Source organism: Branchiostoma lanceolatum, chromosome 14 (genome assembly GCF_035083965.1).
Source record: "Branchiostoma lanceolatum isolate klBraLanc5 chromosome 14, klBraLanc5.hap2, whole genome shotgun sequence".
In the NCBI taxonomy this organism is placed as follows: domain Eukaryota; kingdom Metazoa; phylum Chordata; class Leptocardii; order Amphioxiformes; family Branchiostomatidae; genus Branchiostoma; species Branchiostoma lanceolatum.
In genome coordinates this window covers 5,898,059-5,918,919 of record NC_089735.1, presented here as the reverse complement: position 1 = coordinate 5,918,919, position 20,861 = coordinate 5,898,059, and the positions used below count along the sequence as shown (strand labels likewise).

Below are 20,861 nucleotides of genomic sequence, written 5' to 3'. Positions count from 1 at the left end.
GACGTGAAACTGGAGACCTGCAATAGAGAACATCTACATGCAACTTCTGTACCAACTAATAAAGGAATTATCCTGATAATGAAATAATGCCGCATTGGCTTTCAGGGAGGAACAATGGCTACAAATCCCTTTGGAACAGCGAACAAAATGCTTCATGTTCTTTCTTTTTTCTTCATGATCATTACTACAGGTCATTAGCCATCTCCCAACAAAAGACATGGGACGACAAAAGGGCGGGATCTGGGAACTGAATGAAGTTCTCAACAATGAAAGTCGTTTCCCCGTGATAAGCATGATCATGCATACTGCCAGATTTCTCTCCCCTCTGACTTTTCACTGTGATCTTTTCTCAACGCTCCATCAATCATCCCCCAGACGTGTGTATTGGTGAGTGTGCCCTCGTCGGCTGTAAAACAATTAATATGTAAAATGCCATTTAATTAGGTGAACTTTATAGGATGGATCTGTGGAGGGTCTCCTTGATGAGGAGGTGACATAAGATGTCTGGGAGGAGAGGAACCATGCTGCTAGGGCTTTCAAGGTCATCTACTAAAATAGCAAAAAAGTCATCAATGAAAATGTATCTGGAAGACCAGAAATAGTCTCGTAGCAGGCTTATTGTTATGATCATATAAGGATGTCTACCAGTAGAATGAAAATCAACATTGCTGTACCAGAAAAAAAGGAAAATATGTTGCCAAATGAAAATCTGATGATGTGTATTCCTCCTAATTTTTTATAAGATACAGAACTGTAGTCTTTTATCATAAACAGTGATTGCATATTCTATTACTCTAGAAAATCCTGTGTTTGGCTAGAAATTTGAATAATCAATATTTTAAGATATACAACATTGGTTCCAATTATGGATTATCTATATTATTAAAAAAATGAAGATAGAAAACAATGTATAGAAAGTTTTCCTTACAACTTTTTTGCATCTTAGTGAGGGCCAGAAAATGTTTGAAGTGATATGCTATTTTCATCAGAAAAACTACTTTGACTATGCTGTAAGAGAAGATTGCTTGATATCATTTTCAAAAGAATATACGTTTTATCGTTCATACCTGATTTACAATCATTGAAGTTTTGTCTCAAAAAAAGAAAAAAAGACAGTATGCCATTCAAAAAAGGGAAAGGATTTCATATAGATATGACCAGATAAATGAGTCTATTAAAGCTCCATCCCCTGTACCACACTGATAGATGGATGCCTTGGAAGGTATTCTGGAGGCTAGAATCATTTAGAGAGCTTTAGGGAGGGTGGAAATTGTGAAAATCCCCATGGGTGAAGTGGAGTCAATGGTTTGGGCCCCATTTTTCTAGCAGGCATGGTTGGGTGTTTATACCGCAATAGTCATTTCACAGCTGCCTACCCATGGAATTGGTTTACTATCATAGGATGGGTATGCCAGCCCATGCATAATATACATGGTAATATGGAATGTACATGTTTGGGGGAGGGGGATGGAATGCCTGCGATATGTACATACGAGTACGTATGTTTCAGTCTCATCCTTTTATCACTGTAGCCCTTCCCAGTTCAGGTGAAAATTATTTTGTGAAAAAAATTTGCTTATAGCAAAATTTACCTTTATATTCTATGTAAGGTTACAGGAAGAATTTCTATTGATTGAAAGTCCAAACTCTCCTGTCCTTTTGTACATTAGACATGAAACCACAAAGTCTTGTCTTCACCACCCCATCCAATGCCACTTTTCTCTTGAAATCTTTTGATGATTTAACTATTCACCACTAAATTCACTTTCAAATTGATAGACAGTTCAATTGTTTCCAATGATGACATTGATGGAAGTGATAAACGTGAAGATAAAGATAACATAAAGAACACAACGGAAGATGAAATGAATAGGATTGAACTTAATTAAAAGCAAAAGAAAGTGTTGATCTAATTAAGTACCTGTTCTCAGTAAATAAGCTAAGCAGATATGATAAAAACTTCTAAAAACACACTAAACGTCTTGTGAATAAACAAACAAGATCACTCCAACATATTTTTCTTGAGATTGTTTGTACATATCGATATATTCTCACTATATTAATTTAGGGCTGTTTCCAGGACCCAGAGCCCCCTGTCCCAGGAAAAAAAAAATCCTTTCTTCTTTGAACAAAAAAAAGCCCCACTGATAAGATTGAAAGGACAACACTGAAAAATTGCCCGGTCGGTGGAAAAGACATAAAATTGCTGAAAATTTATTTTCAATAGCTTAAGATGACAGATATAACAACGAAATTTAACAATGTCGGTTCCCAAACAATGAGTGGGACGAAAAAAATTTAGCATACTGGTAGTATTGGCAGATGATGTGTAATATACTCATCTGAAAGTTCTTCTTCATTCAAAATGCAAAGTGCTGCCCTTAACTCCTGTCATCTTGATTGATGATTATATCAGAACTGGGCGGAGCAGTTTGCTAAGGGGTCATAACAATTAAATCTCTCACTTCTGCTTTTATAGTTTTTAGAATTGCTTATGCTAAGTATGCTTGGAGCGACACAGCTTTGACCAGCATTGCTCCTCCCACCTCACAATATGATTGATGGTGGCGCCTGAGAGGGGCGGAGAGTTTTATTGGGGTCATGATCATTAGACTAGTCTCCTAATCCTGCTTTAGTCTATACAACGACGACTGTGTATGTTTTGATACACTATTCCAAATGTCAAAGAAGACTTCTATATGCATCTGTAATCTTATTCTTGAGTTCAGTTTAGTTAAGTTTAGTTTAGTCAGATAAAAAGACTTTCTGATATGTCTCTTCTATTGATACCTTTTAGTTCCAATTGAAACAAAATGTTTCAGTTCATACACTGAAACATGTTGGATGAATTGAATGATATTGGTTGGAAGACTGTCAATGTAGTTGTTAACTTATACAACTAAACAAATCCTTTCTTCATTTGAGTGTACAGTGTGCAGAGGTACACACATACACAAGTCCTTTACTGCTTTGAACAAAGAAGAAAACTTCCCTAAGTATTGCTGCATTCAATGCCTGCAGGCAGAGAAAGGGAAAAAAAGTCTTCAGTCAGATATAGGTCAGGGGTATTGACCTTAATCTCAAACTGACCCAAAGTATTTGGCTATAGTAGCTGGAGACATTTTTTGGAGAATAGCTTCAGCGTGACTTGCACTATCTCCAAGTTGTCGGTGCCCTTCACTGTTGTCAACTGTCCTGTAGGTTGATAGGAATCTATTAGGATTACATATGTACTTTGTTCTTCCTGTTCTTTCATGTCGAGGATTATATAGATGAACTATCCAGGTATTCTTGCCATTGAGTCATCACTTCCTGTCACAATTCCACTGAAGTGGTTGCTTCGTGACGGCCCCACCTGAGAAAGTACAAAAGAAACTCATGACCTGCGTGGCCTTAAGGTAGCGCCAGTTCCAAAACAGGAATGCTGGAAATGTTACAGGTCAACAGGTGATGTTGTTGCCTTATAAGTTCACAACGTTCATAATTTCCTGGCTTCCTAGAATTTTCCTGGGCACATTTTGTTTGTAGAGACTAAACGTCAGTTTAGAAAGTCAACTTGTATGGTACAATGACAATTGGTGTTCATCTCAACATGTCACTCCTCTTTGTCATTCTTGTGACATTGAATAAAGATTTTTTTCCACTAACTGAACAGGCACTAATCAGAATGCATCTTTTCAGATTGTCTCTACAACTCATTGCATATCAATTAAGAAATAAGAAACACATTTATGTACACATATTCATAAGTGAATAGATATACATGTATATATATATATATACGTAGTTTAACGGCAATCATAGATCACTATAAGTGTTAACTGTGTAGTTCAATGATACTCTAGAGTCTAAGATGCTGTAGATCAAACTGATCACAGCCTTGCCTAATGTGCTACTATCTGCATGTAAACTGACTTATTTTATTTTTTATTTCTTATTTTACAGGATTGTCCTGACAAATGGAGGCAGTACCATTCCACAGTAAGTTAGTTTTTCCATTTTACACCAGCTTTCCACTTGAGGCTGCAAACGTTGAGCAACGGCTTGAACAATATTGGACTGAATTTCAAAGAACCATATTGCAAGCATTTTGTGTGTGTTTCTTATCTTTTAAATTACTCTTGTATCATATTATGATTATGAAATCAAGGGTGATTGCTGTCTAGTGTAAAGGTAGCCTTGACACAGAAATGAATGGTCAGAACTAGTAGCAACAAACAGTCTAAGCTTATATTCTCTCTCATTGTAACTATAATGCAATGGTCTTATTATCCATCAAATAATTTGACAGGTGTATAAGTTGACCAACAAATGTGTGAAGAAGTTTTTAAGCAAGCAAATGTGTACCCAAATGTAATTTTATCATTTTTCAAAGTCATGTAGTGTGTGTGCAACTCCAATTCAAAGCAGCCAAAAATGCCCTTTTTATTGATGTCATAGCAAGGAAATATGCCAGTGCCATCTCTAATGGTGCAAAACCCAATAAGCAGAGTTTGCTTACATTGTATATGTACTTTAGCATGCGCCCCTGCCCACAGCTGACCCTAGCATGCTTGATGCAGATGTCATGCCTGAAGAGCACCCTACCTGCCCACTGCTGCAATGCAGGGCACCCCTGCGCTCCCCTGCTATCAACAGATCTCTACTCACTGATACTGCCCTGACTCCCAGTCTTTAACACTTGATTTAGATTCTGGTAACAACTCAGGGTGTGAATTGCTCATTTCCCAAGTGCTGAAAGAATCCATGCAGATGTGTTGTGTGAGGTCTTGTGATTGCATTGCAGATGGTCTTTGGACAGACAATAATCTAACCATTGTCTTGCACAGAGAACCATCTTTTTTGCTTGAAATGCAATGATTGCAATAAAAATAAAATAAAAACAGTTTTCACCACATTTAAAGATTTTTTTCTTCTTAATTTGAAAGGTTTATTAGTGCCATTTAAGTACCAAAGTACCAAAATTGAATTGTTTATTGCCCATTATTGCATGCAGAAATCTGATTGCAATTACAAACTTTTGATTATCATTAAGTATCAGCATCATGCACATTCCATTGTTGCTGTAGTCCAAATCCAGGTTTAATATGCTGGGACCAACTACCAGCACAACGGTTACTGTATCACTATATCTTAACAAGAAAGTAATGACTGGTTCAAATTGCACCAAACATCTGTTTCTCAGCTAAGACAGTTTCTCATCTCCGATTGGTCCTCCCCAGGACAGATCTTCACCCTAATTGCAAATAAAGGAAACAGGTTTTTCCCCTCCTGTGGCCACTGGGAGAGGCGATCAATTGCTGTTACACAGAATATTATTTGTCATTTTGACTGGAAGTGTCCGTGATCCCTCGTGATCCCTAAGTGCCCAGCCCTATTACAGTGTCTCCCTGTAAATTGGTGATTATTGATCTTTTCAGTTGTCGTCCGGCATGAATCTCATTGTCATGCGTAATAAGCTGTAAAATGACGTTTGTGACAAATTAGCATAATTCCCATAGATTTCAGGCTTTCCCGAAAAGTGGAAATAGTTAATTAGGAATTTAGGAACTTGACTGTTCAATGCAATTAGCAGTCAATTAGGAATTTTAGGGACTTGACTGTTTAGTGCATTGAGGAGTCAAGTGCCATGAGCACTTTAAAGCGAAGGGCAAGCAACCTCTCCCTGTAAAAACATACCCTAGTCTGCTACTGAAAGTGAAACAGCAAAGAAACTTGCTGCCCTGTGTGCTACTAGGCACTACAGGGTCTGAATGAAGGAATGAACGATTGAAGGAAGAAGTATTGAAGGCCGTGATCTAGACCAGAGACCTGCCCCATACTCTTCATGTCAACCTTATACTTCCTGTTCGGGCCACAGGATGGTGGTGTGAAAATTGAACCTCAAACATTCCATAACCTCTGCTGAAAACCAGGGATGCTAATGTCCCTTATTTAGGCAGGATTGCTTTGTATCAGCATTGTTTCTACACAAAGATACTTCAGAGTGGCCAGCGCAGGGCTGCTTACACAATACCTTGCTGCATTCCTTTCAAATGCACAAGTGTTGCTGGTTTGTTGCTGTGTTGTTGCCTAACAAGCAGACCAAGTTTGGGTTGGCCGGCGGGTCCTTTGTAGTGCGTCCCCAGAAGTGACCTGGTGTTATGAGTGGAGCAAGGTGTGGGTTTCCCCTTAATGGGTTCATGTAGCTGCTCCTTCCTACATGTTGACAGGCTTGTAAAGACTTGTTGGGAGATGCTGCCTGCAGCGTTGTGTGTGCGGGAGCCCCAGGGTCAGCCTGGCACCACCCCAACCACTAAAGTGCAAAGCCTCCACAATGGGGAAAGAAAAATTTCGTCTATGTACTACACACTTTGCATGAGGTCCTGTCACCTAACCCGGTGGTCAGTCACATCAACTTAAGAACTCGTCTTACCTTTGATGGAGTTCCAATCATTCTTTGTCAACAGTTTGGGGGAAACTAAGACGACTTTTGTGGGGGCATCCAGGATAACAAATGTCACAAAGCTCAGACGTCACGGAAACACAGCAAAAATCCCTTCTATGTATGACATGCTTTGCATGAGGCCCTCTCCTAGTAATTCAAGCACTGTCGGACAGGATATAATCAATCAGAAAGAAGGACAAAAATTCCTGAGAAGTCATTCACAGTCGTATCAGTTTTTCATCGTATTTCTCAGTAAACACAGCCACAAGAAATAAAGTCATATCAACACAAGGAAACCCAACTCTACATAGAAATTCTTGGAATAACAGGAGAGGAGTGAGATGTTCTTGTCAGATATGCTGGATGTGGGTGGTAAAAGTTGTGATGAAAGGAATTTTTATTCACGTTTTATTATCTGATCATTTTCTTATAGGTGGTATTCTTGGAAAAAGGAAGCTTTCTACTAAGAAAAAGCTGTTTGAGGGTAATTTTCGCTTGGTCCAACCTCCTTGCTTGGTCGTACCTCCCGCACTGATTATGAAAACAGCTTCTCTCACCCATGGCCATTGATGTTGTCTTTTCCATGACAATTCTTAACCTCTTAATGAAATTAGGCTGACACAAGGACACAGTGTCTTAGCGAGGCCACTCATTATCCTTTCACTATCACTTAGGGAAGGATAAGATCCATCATTGACATGCCGTACAAAGCAGTCAATGTTTTGTGGTGCTTCGGAGTGGGCGTGCATATCTTCCCACAATGCCACAGCATGCCCCCTCTTTGTCATGTTTATAAACCCTCTGGCTCCTATTGTCCGACAACGTGTTGCGTTTGCCGATCCCTTTGTGGCGGAACACGGCGGAAGGTCAGGGGTCAGCGGAGGGAACATTCCTGTTAGCGCTAGTCATTTCCAGCATTGTTCGCCCGTCTTTGAAATGCTGAAATTGGAAATCCGAACCCTTGTCGGCACAAACTTCCAGCCTACATGTGATTCCACCTGCCCAGTGGCTCGGATTTCCAACACGACTCTGCAGCCTTTTTTCCGTCACCACTTGGGGGAGTTCAAAACATTTTACACCTCATTTACATGACAGAAGAAATCAGGAATTGGTAAAAACAGATTGAAAGGAGGCCGTTTCATCTTTCCCACCATCTGTTAATACAGATTATATAGTCGGAGTCCGGTACTTAATAGCTTACACTGTTGGGATTGTGTCACATTGCCTTGCCCTATATTTGTGTTATATACTGATACTCTTAAGTTTCAGTTATAAGACTTTTATAAAATCAGATGATAAAAAGCCTAAACATTTGTGACTTTCTCCCATTGTAGTAAGAAAGGAAGGAAGTTGTTTCTCAAATTACCCACTCAACCTGGCTGATATTCAGGTAGCTTGTAATGGAAGCAGACAGTTAATAGACTTATAAAGTTCATTGTTGAAAAGAATTTCTGCCAAAGATTGTCAGGAAAATGTACCCTCTCTTGAGACCACTCTGTATGTATCACATATACAGCAGCCATTGTAATAATTTGCTGTGGAAATCATGCTTTATTGAGATTACCATCTTGGCTTGTTGCAGTGTCACTTTCAATATGGATCAAAATCTATCATCCCGCAGAAGCTTTAATTTCTGGCTGGCAGTAATATTCACTAATAACACTCAGTCTGTCTGGAAGTATCTTTATTCATTTGGCGGTCGCCCTCCCCCTCATGTCCTAATTCCACGTTAATTTCTCGTTCAGGATCACCTTCATCGATTTCCCGGCACGTCCGATGCGCGCTCCCCACCCCCCCATCCATCAAGGCGTCCCATGTGACCAAACAAAGACTTAGCTGGGTCTCCACGTTTCCCCGCACCCGTTCCTACGCCAAACTATTGCCTCAACCTTGCTATTGTCGTGCCGTCCCAAGAGATGTCTTCCTATCCTCGGGGACTGCTATTATCCCGCAGCGGCACAAAGATTCCTCAGCGGGAGGAAAATTAGCATTATTGGGAGGCAGCGCTGCCTAGTGTTGATAAGAGCAGAGCGGGGATTCCTAGGCTCCACTTGTGTGGAGTATAGCTGGCATGCCGGGGTAAATTGTGTCTAATCTCCCCAAACACTCCACTTAACTCCTGTAGGGTTGGATCATTCCCTGGCTGGTACCAGTTAGGAGAAGAGACAAGGATGGTTATATAAGTCTTTGGTGAAATTGTCAGGAGCTCTTTACTAAGTCATCGAACTTTGTAAGAAGTTGTCGAGTGGAGATGCATGATAGTCTGTTTCTAATGAATATCGATAGAAGTTTATTGCGCAACGATTACATTGGGTACAGTGTATGGCAAATTATTTGAAAATGATACAACCATGAAAATATTAGACTACTCAATATGCTAATGAACAATTATAAACCTTGGAAACCCTTAAGTCATTAACAATGATAATTCTAAAATGGCATTATATTACGATATCACTAAACTCCATTTTATCAGGCATGAAAATGTGGACCCCCATACCCCAGAACTAAAATACTGTTTTCTGCCCTAAAATGCTGTTTTCTGCCAATAATTGGACATTAACATTTTGAGTATGCATACCCATAAAAGCTTGTATACACTTCACCCCAATTCAAGAATACAGCAAAGATCAGAAACAAGGAGTTTGAATGCTTTGTCTCAAAGGCCAAGTTAGATGGCTTATCAAAAGGAAATTTATGATTTAATCTAAGTCTGTAGAAACACTACCGAATACTAAGATGTGAAACAAAAATCATAGAAAGATACAGTAGATTATCATCTTTTAATTGAATCAAGTAAACTATTAGGTATATGTCTACATTTCGATGAGCTGGTTTTCCAGCACTTTCATATTTCCACTCCTTTCCCCAGCCATGTCTCTGCCCAAGGCCCCAGAGATCAGGGGTTAACTTACCTATTGATAACTTGACCTTAGCAATGATCTGTTGCCTGATGCATTAATCTTTCTGAGATTGATTGTGCTGGAATATTGCTGACTCCTGGTCCATACCTGTCTGTGGGGAGGTCATCCTTGCCAAGGTGCGCTGAACATCGGGATCAGGACGATTCGGCCCTTTACCAACTTGGCCCAATCAAGTTGCTCAACTCATCCCAATACGGTCAACTTGACCGGGCAAGTTGACTAGGGTGTCGCCCGAGTTTGTCTGATTATCCTTGGGGCTTGGGCCAAGTTGGTAAAGGGCGGAAGTGTCCAACATCCACAAATATCTGCTTGAGGGGAAGGACACGTAGTTCAGGGTTTAGCACATGGAGTGCTTCCATGCCATATGGACAGATTTCAGGCAGATCTTCATGTTTATTAATTTACAGCCTTCATTAATCAAGGAAGATGCTCTGGTGAGGTTAAGGACCCGGTCAATCTGCTATGTGTTGTACTTTGGCCCCATAAGCAAGAATGTACAAGCCTCTACCAAAATGTAACAGTTCTATGTCGCTTTTCATGTACAATGTACAAATGTATGTATATCTTTTACTTTCCTTTTCTAGCTTCTTCCTTTTCCACTTTTCTTTCCCTTCCTGATATGTCTTTGTATCCCTTTACCTCTGTCTTCCTTATCTCTTTGATTTTTCCCTAGTTTATCTCCTGTTTGTTGTCTTGTAAATTGCATTTCCCTCAATTCCACTGCAAATGGATTAAACTGATTAAAGCGGGTACTTGGTGACTGACACCTGATGATCAAAGAATTTTCCAATCTTTGATCACTTCCCTTTGGTAAACTTAAAGGGATATCAAAGAGATACCAACTATTTTTAAAAGGTTTCTCGTATCATATGTACACCTGAGTCAACACAGACAACCAGGTTTCCTAGACAGGCAGTGATAGCATCTTCAGCATACTAAGAGGGATAGAAGGATCAGAAAATGTGTTTTTTCTCCCGTTTGTTTTGCAGGGATGAGACATCACAATAAAAAGATGTTTTCAGAAAAAACAAGAAGAGATTCCATCCAAAAAAGGGGATGTTGTGGAAATAATCAAAACTTGTCTGTTCATGTGAGATGTTCATGGCACTGTAAAATAACAAATATTGACCTGCATCGTAAACATAGCAACTGTCTACCATACTGTAGTTCAAGGCAAAGTGTCGTCTTGTACTTAGGCTTGAATATTGTGGTCTCAATGGGACTTGTATGATAATCTGTGAGACTAGTAGAAAGTGCTGTAGAGCAATAAGAAGATCCATGCAATTGGTTGGTTATCTAATAATAGATGCTTTGCTGTTGAAAGGGAATTGAGTTTAGATGAAGTATGAAACAAGGGATATCTGCCTGCATATAGCATGTCCCGAACACGAAAACCGTAAATTTGACTGCAGTACCAAACCAAGCCATGAGGGCACCCAAAATGTAATTCATGTTTTTCCATGACCTACCAACACACCAAATACAAAACGATACTATTTAGCTGTTCTTGTGTTACTAAGTCTTGGTGACCAACAGACAGACAGACATATGCTGCCCAAATATAACCTTCTTGGCAAAAGTCGAATATCAGGTTCTTTTGTATACTACATGTAATCCATAGTGTCATTTACAATGTAGATTGCATACTCTTACAAAGACATGTGTAACAGTACCAAACTACCTACCCAACGAGTCAAGACTGGGTTGGTGTACTTTAGTTGAACTAAATCCGGCACATTTACAAGGTCAAGTCTATAGGCTGGACGTGTGGAAATGAGGTATAAACACTCCAGGAAGGGTGAAAAATGCTTTTCAATAAATATGCAAATGAGACGAGGTAATTTCCGAGGTGGCAAAAGTCAGCTCAACAGGACAGACTCCCAGCACTGTGCCTGCCAAAGGTCCTCTCAATCGATTTTTTATGCTTTCTTTTTTCATCAAGGCTGAGTGACACCTGACCCTGTAGTCGGCCTCTGATGCTGGAGTAATTACCTTCCCCTGTTTTGGTCTTCTGCCCTGATCATTGCCACCTCTCCCCAAATTATAGCCACCATCATAGCAGACATGGTCACACCCTCTCAAAGTCAAATGGTCTCTTATGTGAGTGGCTGCAATTGAAACTCTGACATACCCACCCAAGGGAGAACACAGGGGCCACACAGAGATGAGAGTTTAGCTGATGAAGACTTCATCTACAAAAGGGCAGGTGCAACAGAATAACTGAATTCACACACAGGCCTAGTTTTGTAGCAACTGTTAATTGTTAAGTGAAAAGAGGGAATTAAAGCAGTGTTGGATGGCCCAACGTTTGTACTTATCTTAGTAGGACATGAGAATTCCTTCTCGTAGAATGATATTGACATTGAGGTAAATGTACAGTCAGGTACGTGTCTATAAAATGGAAACACATTCAACTTTCATCATCTGCTGTGAGCTGCATACTAAAATGTACCTCACATTCCTAAGAATTGTTTTAGCGAACGGTACCTGAAAGTCAAACGATTTTCTTCCTAAACTGCAATATGAATTTCCCGTTCAACTTTTACCGTACAGTTAAACTTTTGCTGTTTTAGACAGGTTCTTGAGCTATCACTCCCCAACAAAATTGTTGGTGCCAAAATCTGTTAAGATTGGGAACTTAAAAGGCAATGACTACACCATAAGTGGAAGTGGTTTGCTTGGCTGAGTGGTGGTGGAAATGGAAGTTGAGAACAAAGCGCGGCACAGGTGACTTGGTAGACACCTCAGAAGTGGAAGGGGTGACACTTGGCTGCCCATGTCCAATGTCCTTCAACTCTGAGTACATGATACAAGAGATCTGCGCCCTGATAGACAAAAATACAGTTGATGCTGTGGTTAGTGACAAATGGGGAAATAGTCAGGCCATAGAGATCACTAAGATATCTCTTACTGCAGGAAAATAGCCGGTACACTTTGAGGAAATGATCTGGTACACTTTGCAAAAAATTTTAGTCTATCAAACTAATTGTTTATTTGCAAATACATGCCCGAAGGCTAATCGCAGTACGTGTAGTATGGAAAAATGATAACAAGTACCGAGATATCAACAGATGATAGCTATACTAAGATACTACATGTCATAAAGTAAAAGACTAAGATTTAGAGCTACATGTGCTTCTATTGGGTTTAACTTCTTCGTTGGAGGCAGTGGAAGAAGAACTTACCCACTTCTTCAATAATATGTGAGTTCCATGATTTGGATTTTAGAATTGTTGTCTCTTTGTTGGTAATGATGGGGAAGCAAGAATATTAAATGCAAAACCGTCTTCTATCCTGCTATACCTTGGACGCTTCTGTAAACCAATGGCTTCTTGTATTAAACCAAACATTTGCTTGATCCAACAAAAAGGTGGTATAAAACACTGGACAAAATTTATCTGATGATCTTCTTTTTATACTGATATGTTTTAGCTGTTTTGCAACACCTGGTAGAGAAGTTTCCTTCCCCTTTTTGTGGTAGCCGATGTCGAGAACGCCACAGTAACTTCATGGTGAAATGGAGTGGGTAATAGAAGACACACAGCTTACACCCAGGCTTTCTGTCTTCCTTGTAAATCTAACTCAGTGATTTATCATTGACACAGCATTATTAGCTGGCTTGGAAGTTCCTTTCTAGAAGTGCGGGAAAGGTTCCAGTTGCCGGGGTGAGGCAGCCGGTGGGTAATGGGGTGGGGAGAGAGAGCGGTACGGCCTGCCGGCTACGCTCGCCTCCAACGCCGCTTCTGCGGACAGTCTGACGTCGCTGATCGCGGGGATGATTAATCATGTTGTTCTCGTTGTTTTCCGGCCTGAAATTCTCTAAGTTTTACGCCATAGAAGTGTCTGCTGTTGCACTTGATGACCGCTCCAGGACAGATTGTTTTTAACTAGCGTAATGGATGCACTTTTGGAAGCAAGATGGAGCAAAATGGAAGGGAAAAGTCTGAAAGATCCGCGCAGCTCTTTAGAATAGATTTACAGGGTGGAATACATTTTGCTTACAAGTCCCAGAGAAAAATTGTGCTAATTACATTTATCCATCATCTTTACTATGTTAGCCTGCTTTACGCAGTTTTACAGAGAAATGAATGCAGATTTTTTGTAGCTGGCTTGTACAGGGATTAGCTGAGAATGCAGCCGTGAAAGCCAGAACTGAGAACGGCATGCATCTTACAGGAGAGGGCAGGCCTTATGCTGGGGTAAATGGGGCGAAGATAGTACCATGATACAGGTGCATTGATACAATCAGGGATATAGAGACATGATGTACAACTTAATAATGTACTCTGCGATGAGTGCTTGGGACTCTCTGCAGAAAGATGCTTAGACATCAGACATGAGATGCTAGCTACATCATGTACATGCCTTCTTCTGTGTTAAAGGTTTTGAAAGGAACTTTTTACATATTTGTGCATGGGAAGAGAAACATTTCAACCGAGTGGACTGCTCACAATTTAGTTGCCCTTTAGACCTGATATGCATCACATGGACATCAGTGGGCATTAGATACAGCCAACATTTCTTCCTGTGAAAAATGCAACTGGGTATGCATCAAGTATGTAAGATCAATTTAACAACTACCAGTTGCTATGTTGAGCTTTTATAAAGTAAAGGGCTAATGTTTAAGAATATCAAACACAAAAATTGACAGATTATGTCAGGAGGAAGAAATTCTAGGAAGCGATAAAACCTGGGTGTCCTGCTTGCTTGAGGTTATATTACTGGAAAAGAACTGTCCTTCAAAAGTGAGTCAATGTGACTTGTTTTAGAGTGACGGTTTGAATTGATGAGGTGAGAGAGAGTCCTAATGCTGGTCTTGTGACCTGGCATTTCTCTTGGAATAAATCTGCATTATCTGTGCAGGGGGAGAAAGTCAACTGTGTCGTCCCACTGGTGTGGAAGATGTACTGTGTTTGGGCTGAAGTACCCTGGCTGCCAGCCTAGTTCCTTCATGCCTTTCCTTTATGAATACCCTCACCTATCTATTGGCTTCAGTAGGATGGCCCCCTTTGCATTGTACGTGTATCCACACAAAATTGGGCATTTAGAAGAGAAGGCCATTTTGGCTGCAATCCAGTAGGAGGAGAAGCAGCAAGTGGAAAAAGCCAGACAGCTTCTCAGAAATGAGCAGAATAAGAGCCGAACTGGAATGGGGAGGTGTAACTGAAGAGGATTTGTTGGAAGTGCTGAAGTCTGTGGAACTGTAGACCTTCTTGTGTAAGTTTGCCGACCAAAAGTGGCCGGAAGTTGTCAATTTGCATTTCTGAGTGCTCAGGTATATTACACCTGTATATAGACTGGTATGGTATTTTTTGATGTCCTTTACCATGTAAGGAATAGATTACAGGATAACGTCCTGTTTGGTGTATATATATATACATAATATATATATATATATATATATATATATTGATAGTTGTAACAACTTAATACTTAAGTCATCTAAAGTTCCAGATTTCTGATACACTCTTCCATTGGCCCCTCAAAACTCAGAACACTGCATTTTGTGACAGATGCAATTTATAAGCCGACTGGAGGCACGATAAAATTTCCGGTGAGGAAGCACTTTTGCGGGTTTTCTGGCAGGTTGGATCCTTAATGAGACATGTTAAGGAGTAGATATGGCCCATCAGTCACTCCCAGCACAACTCCCATTTGTCACGTCTCATTTCTGCTTTATTTGCTGCAACTGGTACGACAGAAGTTAGTCTTACAAACTAGGAAGTGAAGAGTGCTGAACTTCTTCTACTTTTGCTGCTGTTCTGATGTCAGAACATTTATATCTGTCTTGCCTTGATGCATACACATAAGTATGGTTCAAATCAGGGCTGTCTTCAGCTTTAAAGTTTTTTTTGTCCCATTTACTGTTTTGGGAGCACATATTGTACATTTTTGCTATTAAATTCTTTATTTTAAGCTTTCAAAATAATTTCTCCTTAATTTGGTGTCATGAAGTTGAGATTTTTTAAACAGACGAGGATAAATTTGTGTCTGTCCCAACAAGCAAACTTCTGTCCCAGGATGGAAGAATGGGTGCTGGATACAGCCATGGTGCATATTCTTAGATTATCGTGAACTAGAAATATTCATTTTTGCCATATTTTGACACAAGTACAATATTTGACTAATTATATTCTACATCATTCATGCTTAGCATTATTGAGATCAAGCTCTTCCAAATATGTGTGACTTCCTATCACTATGGTAACTTGCTTGCCTCCTTAGCAACAATCTTTCTATAAGTTTATATAATAAACTCATGAGAGATATAAGACAAAGATATTAGATTATGTAAACATGGTTAATGTATTACCTGACTGAATACAGTCGCATGTTGAATGTGTGTAACTTTTGTCATCTCTTATACCTGTGTCCCTCCACTTTTTCCTTGAAACAAGTAATCGACATTTGTTCTCCCAAAACAAACAATAACAATGTATAAACTCTCAATGCCATGGATTATCCTTACCGTGTCAAAGGCACACCTTAGCGATGGGACTTGGCTGCTGATGGCATTCAGGTCCAACGGGGACATGTCAACCCTGGTTATACCTAGTGACAAAATCACCGGATTGGTCGGGTTTCTGCCTTGTTGGTTTTCCAATGAGACAAGACAAGGCAGTGATAAAAATGATCAGTCATGAGCATTCCCCCCATCCATCTTGAGAACGCTCCGCCACTTTTAGCCCAATTTGCTGATCAAACATAGCCACTTATGTAATTTCAGCTCTTTTTCAGGCAGCAATCTTGATTGTAGATCAGAGATTACTGTGGAGTTATTGATAGTGAAAGAAAACATCTATCATCTTGCCGTTCCCTCTCTGGATCTGTACAAATGTGTCTTCTAAGTAGTTGTAACAAGGCAAGACAACATCTGATGGTGAAGAACTTACAGGAATGGCTCTATGCCAGTCTCAAGTTGAAGTTCACTACAAGGTGGAAGCACAAGAAAAAGATACAGTATACATGTATGAGAAACTTTTGTTGTGAGATAATCATTGAACTTGTTTTATCTCTTTATTTTCCTGTTTATGTACATTGGTAGTAAAATAACTCTAACAAAACTCAATACAAAAGTTACTGGATAAGTTTTGCAGAAGTTTCAGACAGTATCTGCTGTCTTTCGTTAGTCTTACTAAAACTACATGTATATTTGTATAAAAAAATATTTGTCTCTTGCGTTCTGAAAGGCTAAATGTGTCCTCCAATGTCTGAAAAAGCGTACATCAATTTGCATTTGCAGTGATTTTCCCCTAGCATGTGTGACTTTACTTGACTGGAAAGAAGCAATATTTCCCTCCACAGCCAGCCTCTACCCTGACACAGGGCACCTCCCTCCCTATTTGATGCTCCTGGGCACATAAGTGGTCTGCACATTAGTCATAAGGACCTCGGAGCCATTTTAATGATTACGTTGAATATGGAACTGGTCACACAACAGAGTGAACATGTCAGAGAGTGTGTCTCGTGTCATAAAGCTGGTGTTTCAATCTGTGAAGCTCCATAGAGTTTTCACACGGAGCTGTGAGGGGTTGCACTGTCAATGGGACGTAGACCATTGGACCAAGAGTTGGACATCTGTCATGAATGGGTAAAAAAACTGCTGCAGTTCAGGCATATGTTGCTAGGTGGTGTGAATGTGCAGTCTTTGCAATACTCTGAAGTTATACATAAGTACGATATACTGTATAGCATCTGTAAGATTTTATCACCACAGTATGATTAGGTCTGTAGATGTCGTTCACCAAAAGTCATCTAAGGGACCACCAAAAAGTAGTCACTTTAGCCAGGTGATCCTTGTGTAGAGGTGGTCACTTGTACATGTTTAACTGTTTGCTGTATATGAAAAATGAAACCTCAACTTGCGCTGCATGCCTGAACTGAAAGAGGGCAGTATTGTACATGTTAACCCCAAGACAAGCAACTTTTGATCGGACAGGTTCTATGTTATAATTTGTGAAACCAATGAACTTAATAATTTTTCATTGCAGACGACTGTGGGAGCAGCTGTTGTGAGAGGCTCTGGTGACCAAAACAACAACATCTGGTGCTTCAACTGTGGGACTCAGGGACACTTCGGACATGTGAGTCTACATAGACTAGACTGTGTATTGGTGAAAATGTACTTTTAGGGCATAACATTAATACATGTAATATTATTTTTTTTATTACAAATAGATGCTCAATGGCTAATTGCAAGTACAACTAACATATGATAATGGGAAATACAATGATATTATGGACTACATCCGATGTTAAACTACATTCTAAACTTTCCATGGTGCTGGTTCTGTCTGATGTGACTCCTCCTTTTGAGGCAGAATAATGCACATTCAATCAGATAACTTAAGATCTGTTAGCAAACATCATTATTTACTGATGATAAGATAAAAAAATTAATCGTACAGCCAGGCCAGGGGTAGTTCAATGGATATATTCTATGTATTTCGAGTGCAGTTATGTTTTTAATTTTATAGAAAGTTGTTCCAACGTGTGGGTTATGGTCACAATCAAGGTGAAAGTAGAATGTTTTCAGAAGACGGCACACCTTATGAACCTGCAGCACTCTGCAGACAGCTTCACCCAACTGCTGCTGACGTTACGTACGTTAGAGTACTTCACACGTTAGAAAAACTCAAGTGGCCCTGTTGGACAAAGTCTGTCCCTGTTGCAAAAATAAAGGAATTTACCATTTTCTATTTTCAGGACTGTTCCTGGCCCTCCATGTGTAAGTACCTGTACCCCACATCACCCTTTGTAACGGTGTACGGGGAGTTCACGCACAGCGGGAAGGGGAAGAAAAGGAAGTTTAGTGAGTACCTCAGTCTATCTACAAGATACAGATACAGTAGACTGATTTGTGTTCAGTTTAATCCTTAGAGTGCAATGTGTGCAACAGCAGTGCATTGAAAGATGAGTGAAGAAAGCTTAACATTCTACTGGAGAGTAGTGAAAATGTTTTACTCAGTTTGTTTTGAAGCATTTTGTTTGTACAAGTTAAATGTTCCATGAGTTTTCTACATGTATCTATGTATCATTATGGAGCAGAAGAATGTATTTTTGTAAGCTCAAAATGACAGATTTAACAATGAAAATCAACAGCATGGGCTCCCAAACTTACAGAAAAAGGAAAAAAAAAACTTAAAACTAGAGATAGCCCTGTAATAAAGACCAGAGATATACAATGTACGTTACTTTAGCTTACCCTTAACAAGAAGAAATGCTGGCCTCTCTACAGATGCTGATAGTGACAACTATAGGAGCCACAACAAGAGAGCAAGGAGGGATGGACAGGCATATCAGTCACCACATGGAACAAAGCAAAGCTTTAAGGACACTAAGAAATCAAAACTGTCCCAGTTTGTTCAGACTGCATTCAGTAAAGTTAAAAACAAAGTAACAGGAAAGAAAAAAGGACCATCTGAGAAAAAGAAGAAATGGTCGGAAAAGAAGAACAAGGCAATGAACAGTGAAGAGGCATATGAAAACCAGTTAATGGCTTATGACCTGAAACAACTAGACCAGAGATGTAAGAGTAACTTTAAGAGAAATGCCAACAAGAAGAAAAAGAAGGTGCAACAGAAAATCCAGCAGGGAGGCGGCTGGACTGACCCACGAGAGTGGAGGGGAGTCCAGGTTCAAGTTGGGACCGGGGGACGTCACGTGAGCCTCCAGCAGACGCAAGGGAATAGCAATGCAGGTTAGTGATGTCATAGATTGGTTACGTTTACTTAGTTTACGATAGTGAAGTGGAAAGCTACATCAAAAGAAGGATATTCTAAGAGCTTGTAGTCTGTATAACGCAAACTCCAGCTGTCTGGGGCTGTAATGGCCCCTCCCTGCGGCTGACCAGTTACGGGCGGCTGCTATAAGCGCGATTAAATCAGGCTAGAGCTTGGGCTGATTTTCTAAAACCTGTTTTTCTACACAAAGTAATACTTTTATTTATTTATTTATTTATTTATTTATTCATTGGTTCAGGATGAACATGTTGTTACATGCCAAGGTTGACCAACTAGCGGATGGCTAATAATAAGTAATATTTTTCAAGAATCTTGTCTGACTGTTGCAATTCTGTTTTATAATAAGGTAAAGACGTTAATGGAACTATTTGTTCATTGAAGCCCATCTTAAGACTACTGTAGATGACACTTAGGAATGAAATTGCCCTGATAAGAGGGGTAAACCCTGTTGCTGAACCAACATTTTGCTTTTTTTACAGCTGCTCAACATAAGAAGAAGCAGAAGAAGGACAGGAGGAGAGGCAACCGGGCGAAACGTCAGCAGGGGCAGCAGGGGCAGCAGGGGCGGGGTCCTGGGGCGACAGGACAGTCCAAACATGCCAAGAACAAATTTGTCACTCCTCAGGGCTTTGCCACATCATTCAGGGGATTCAACAATGCAAAAAAACAGTGGTGACCTCTAGTTAATAAGCTGAGATCATGCGGAATACAGGTGTAAACTTTTGAGATTAGATTTGTAATACCAGTTGCTCGATGGCTCTATGGCTTGCATAGATGCAGGACATTACCTTATATGCAGTTTCTATGAGGAATGGTTTATTGGCATGAAAGTGTGGTTTATTGGCATGAAAGCACACTTGTACTCTTGTAGCAAGTCTTCTGCTGCAAGGTTGAAGCATTTTAGACTTTTTAGCATGAAGAGTCTTCCGTTTGCTTTTGAGATCATTTCTGATACTTTCACTTCCTATTTCAAGTTTTTTTTGTAAACCAGACTACTAGCAGACATGTGACCTCCTTGATCTCCAGCTCTGTTCCATTGACTTTGAGATTTGGCAGGGGGTGGGGGGTAGTTTCATAGAAGAAAATGTCATGATCTTGCAAGAAAATACATTTGTACCATGAACTCTGTCCACCACTAGGAGTCTTCCAATGTTTAATAGCATACTGTATCCCACAATTACACTTGATTGTACTCTAGATCTTGTACAACAAATTGTTGTATGAAAGTGCCTTTCAAGTTGTAATTAATATCTCAATGCACTTATCAGTAATTATTGTCTGTTTGTTACGTTGTACCTCTTTTGAAATGATGTGAAACCATTTTTCTGGCCATGTTGGTGTTCTTCAGAAGCTCTGTACATGTGTTTCTTTACTCGTACTCTTAGAATTTGTAAATCATTGCTATGCCTGCCAAGTTTGGGCAATTCTTTTTGATATGTATAGACGGCTGCATTGAGAAGGTATTCTTTTATTTTGAAAGATAGATAATATCAAGGAGGTTTCAATCTGATTGAACAAATGCAGCCCTTGGGTTAATCGAGACTGGAACATAGAATTTGGTTTGTTAATTGGCATTGTAAGAGGTAAGTTAGTCATTAGTTTTTTATTCATTGAAGAGACATTGTCTTTGTTGATTCACCCTCTTGTTGCCAAGTAAGCATAAGCCATCAAAGTAATATCCCATCCCATCAAATAAGTTTGACATCTAACAAGCGTTCAATGACCAGATACAACAACAACTTCTACAAGTACCTTTGCCAATAAAGG

General features: G+C 39.8%; 1 protein-coding gene across 4 annotated transcripts in view; it reads left to right on the top strand.

Annotated features, from left to right (window-relative positions):
- LOC136448284 (zinc finger CCHC domain-containing protein 7-like) overlaps positions 1-19,919 on the top strand; it is a 62,934-nt gene extending 43,015 nt beyond the window's left edge. For all 4 annotated transcript variants that reach the window (XM_066447646.1, XM_066447645.1, XM_066447642.1 and 1 more), the window contains 5 exons: positions 3,946-3,981; positions 17,343-17,435; positions 18,058-18,163; positions 18,590-19,051; positions 19,574-19,919. In XM_066447646.1, coding sequence (XP_066303743.1) covers positions 3,946-3,981; positions 17,343-17,435; positions 18,058-18,163; positions 18,590-19,051; positions 19,574-19,770 — 894 coding nt within the window. In that variant the 3' untranslated portion in view covers positions 19,771-19,919. The remainder of the gene's footprint in view (positions 1-3,945; positions 3,982-17,342; positions 17,436-18,057; positions 18,164-18,589; positions 19,052-19,573) is intronic.
- Positions 19,920-20,861: the final 942 nt, after the last annotated feature.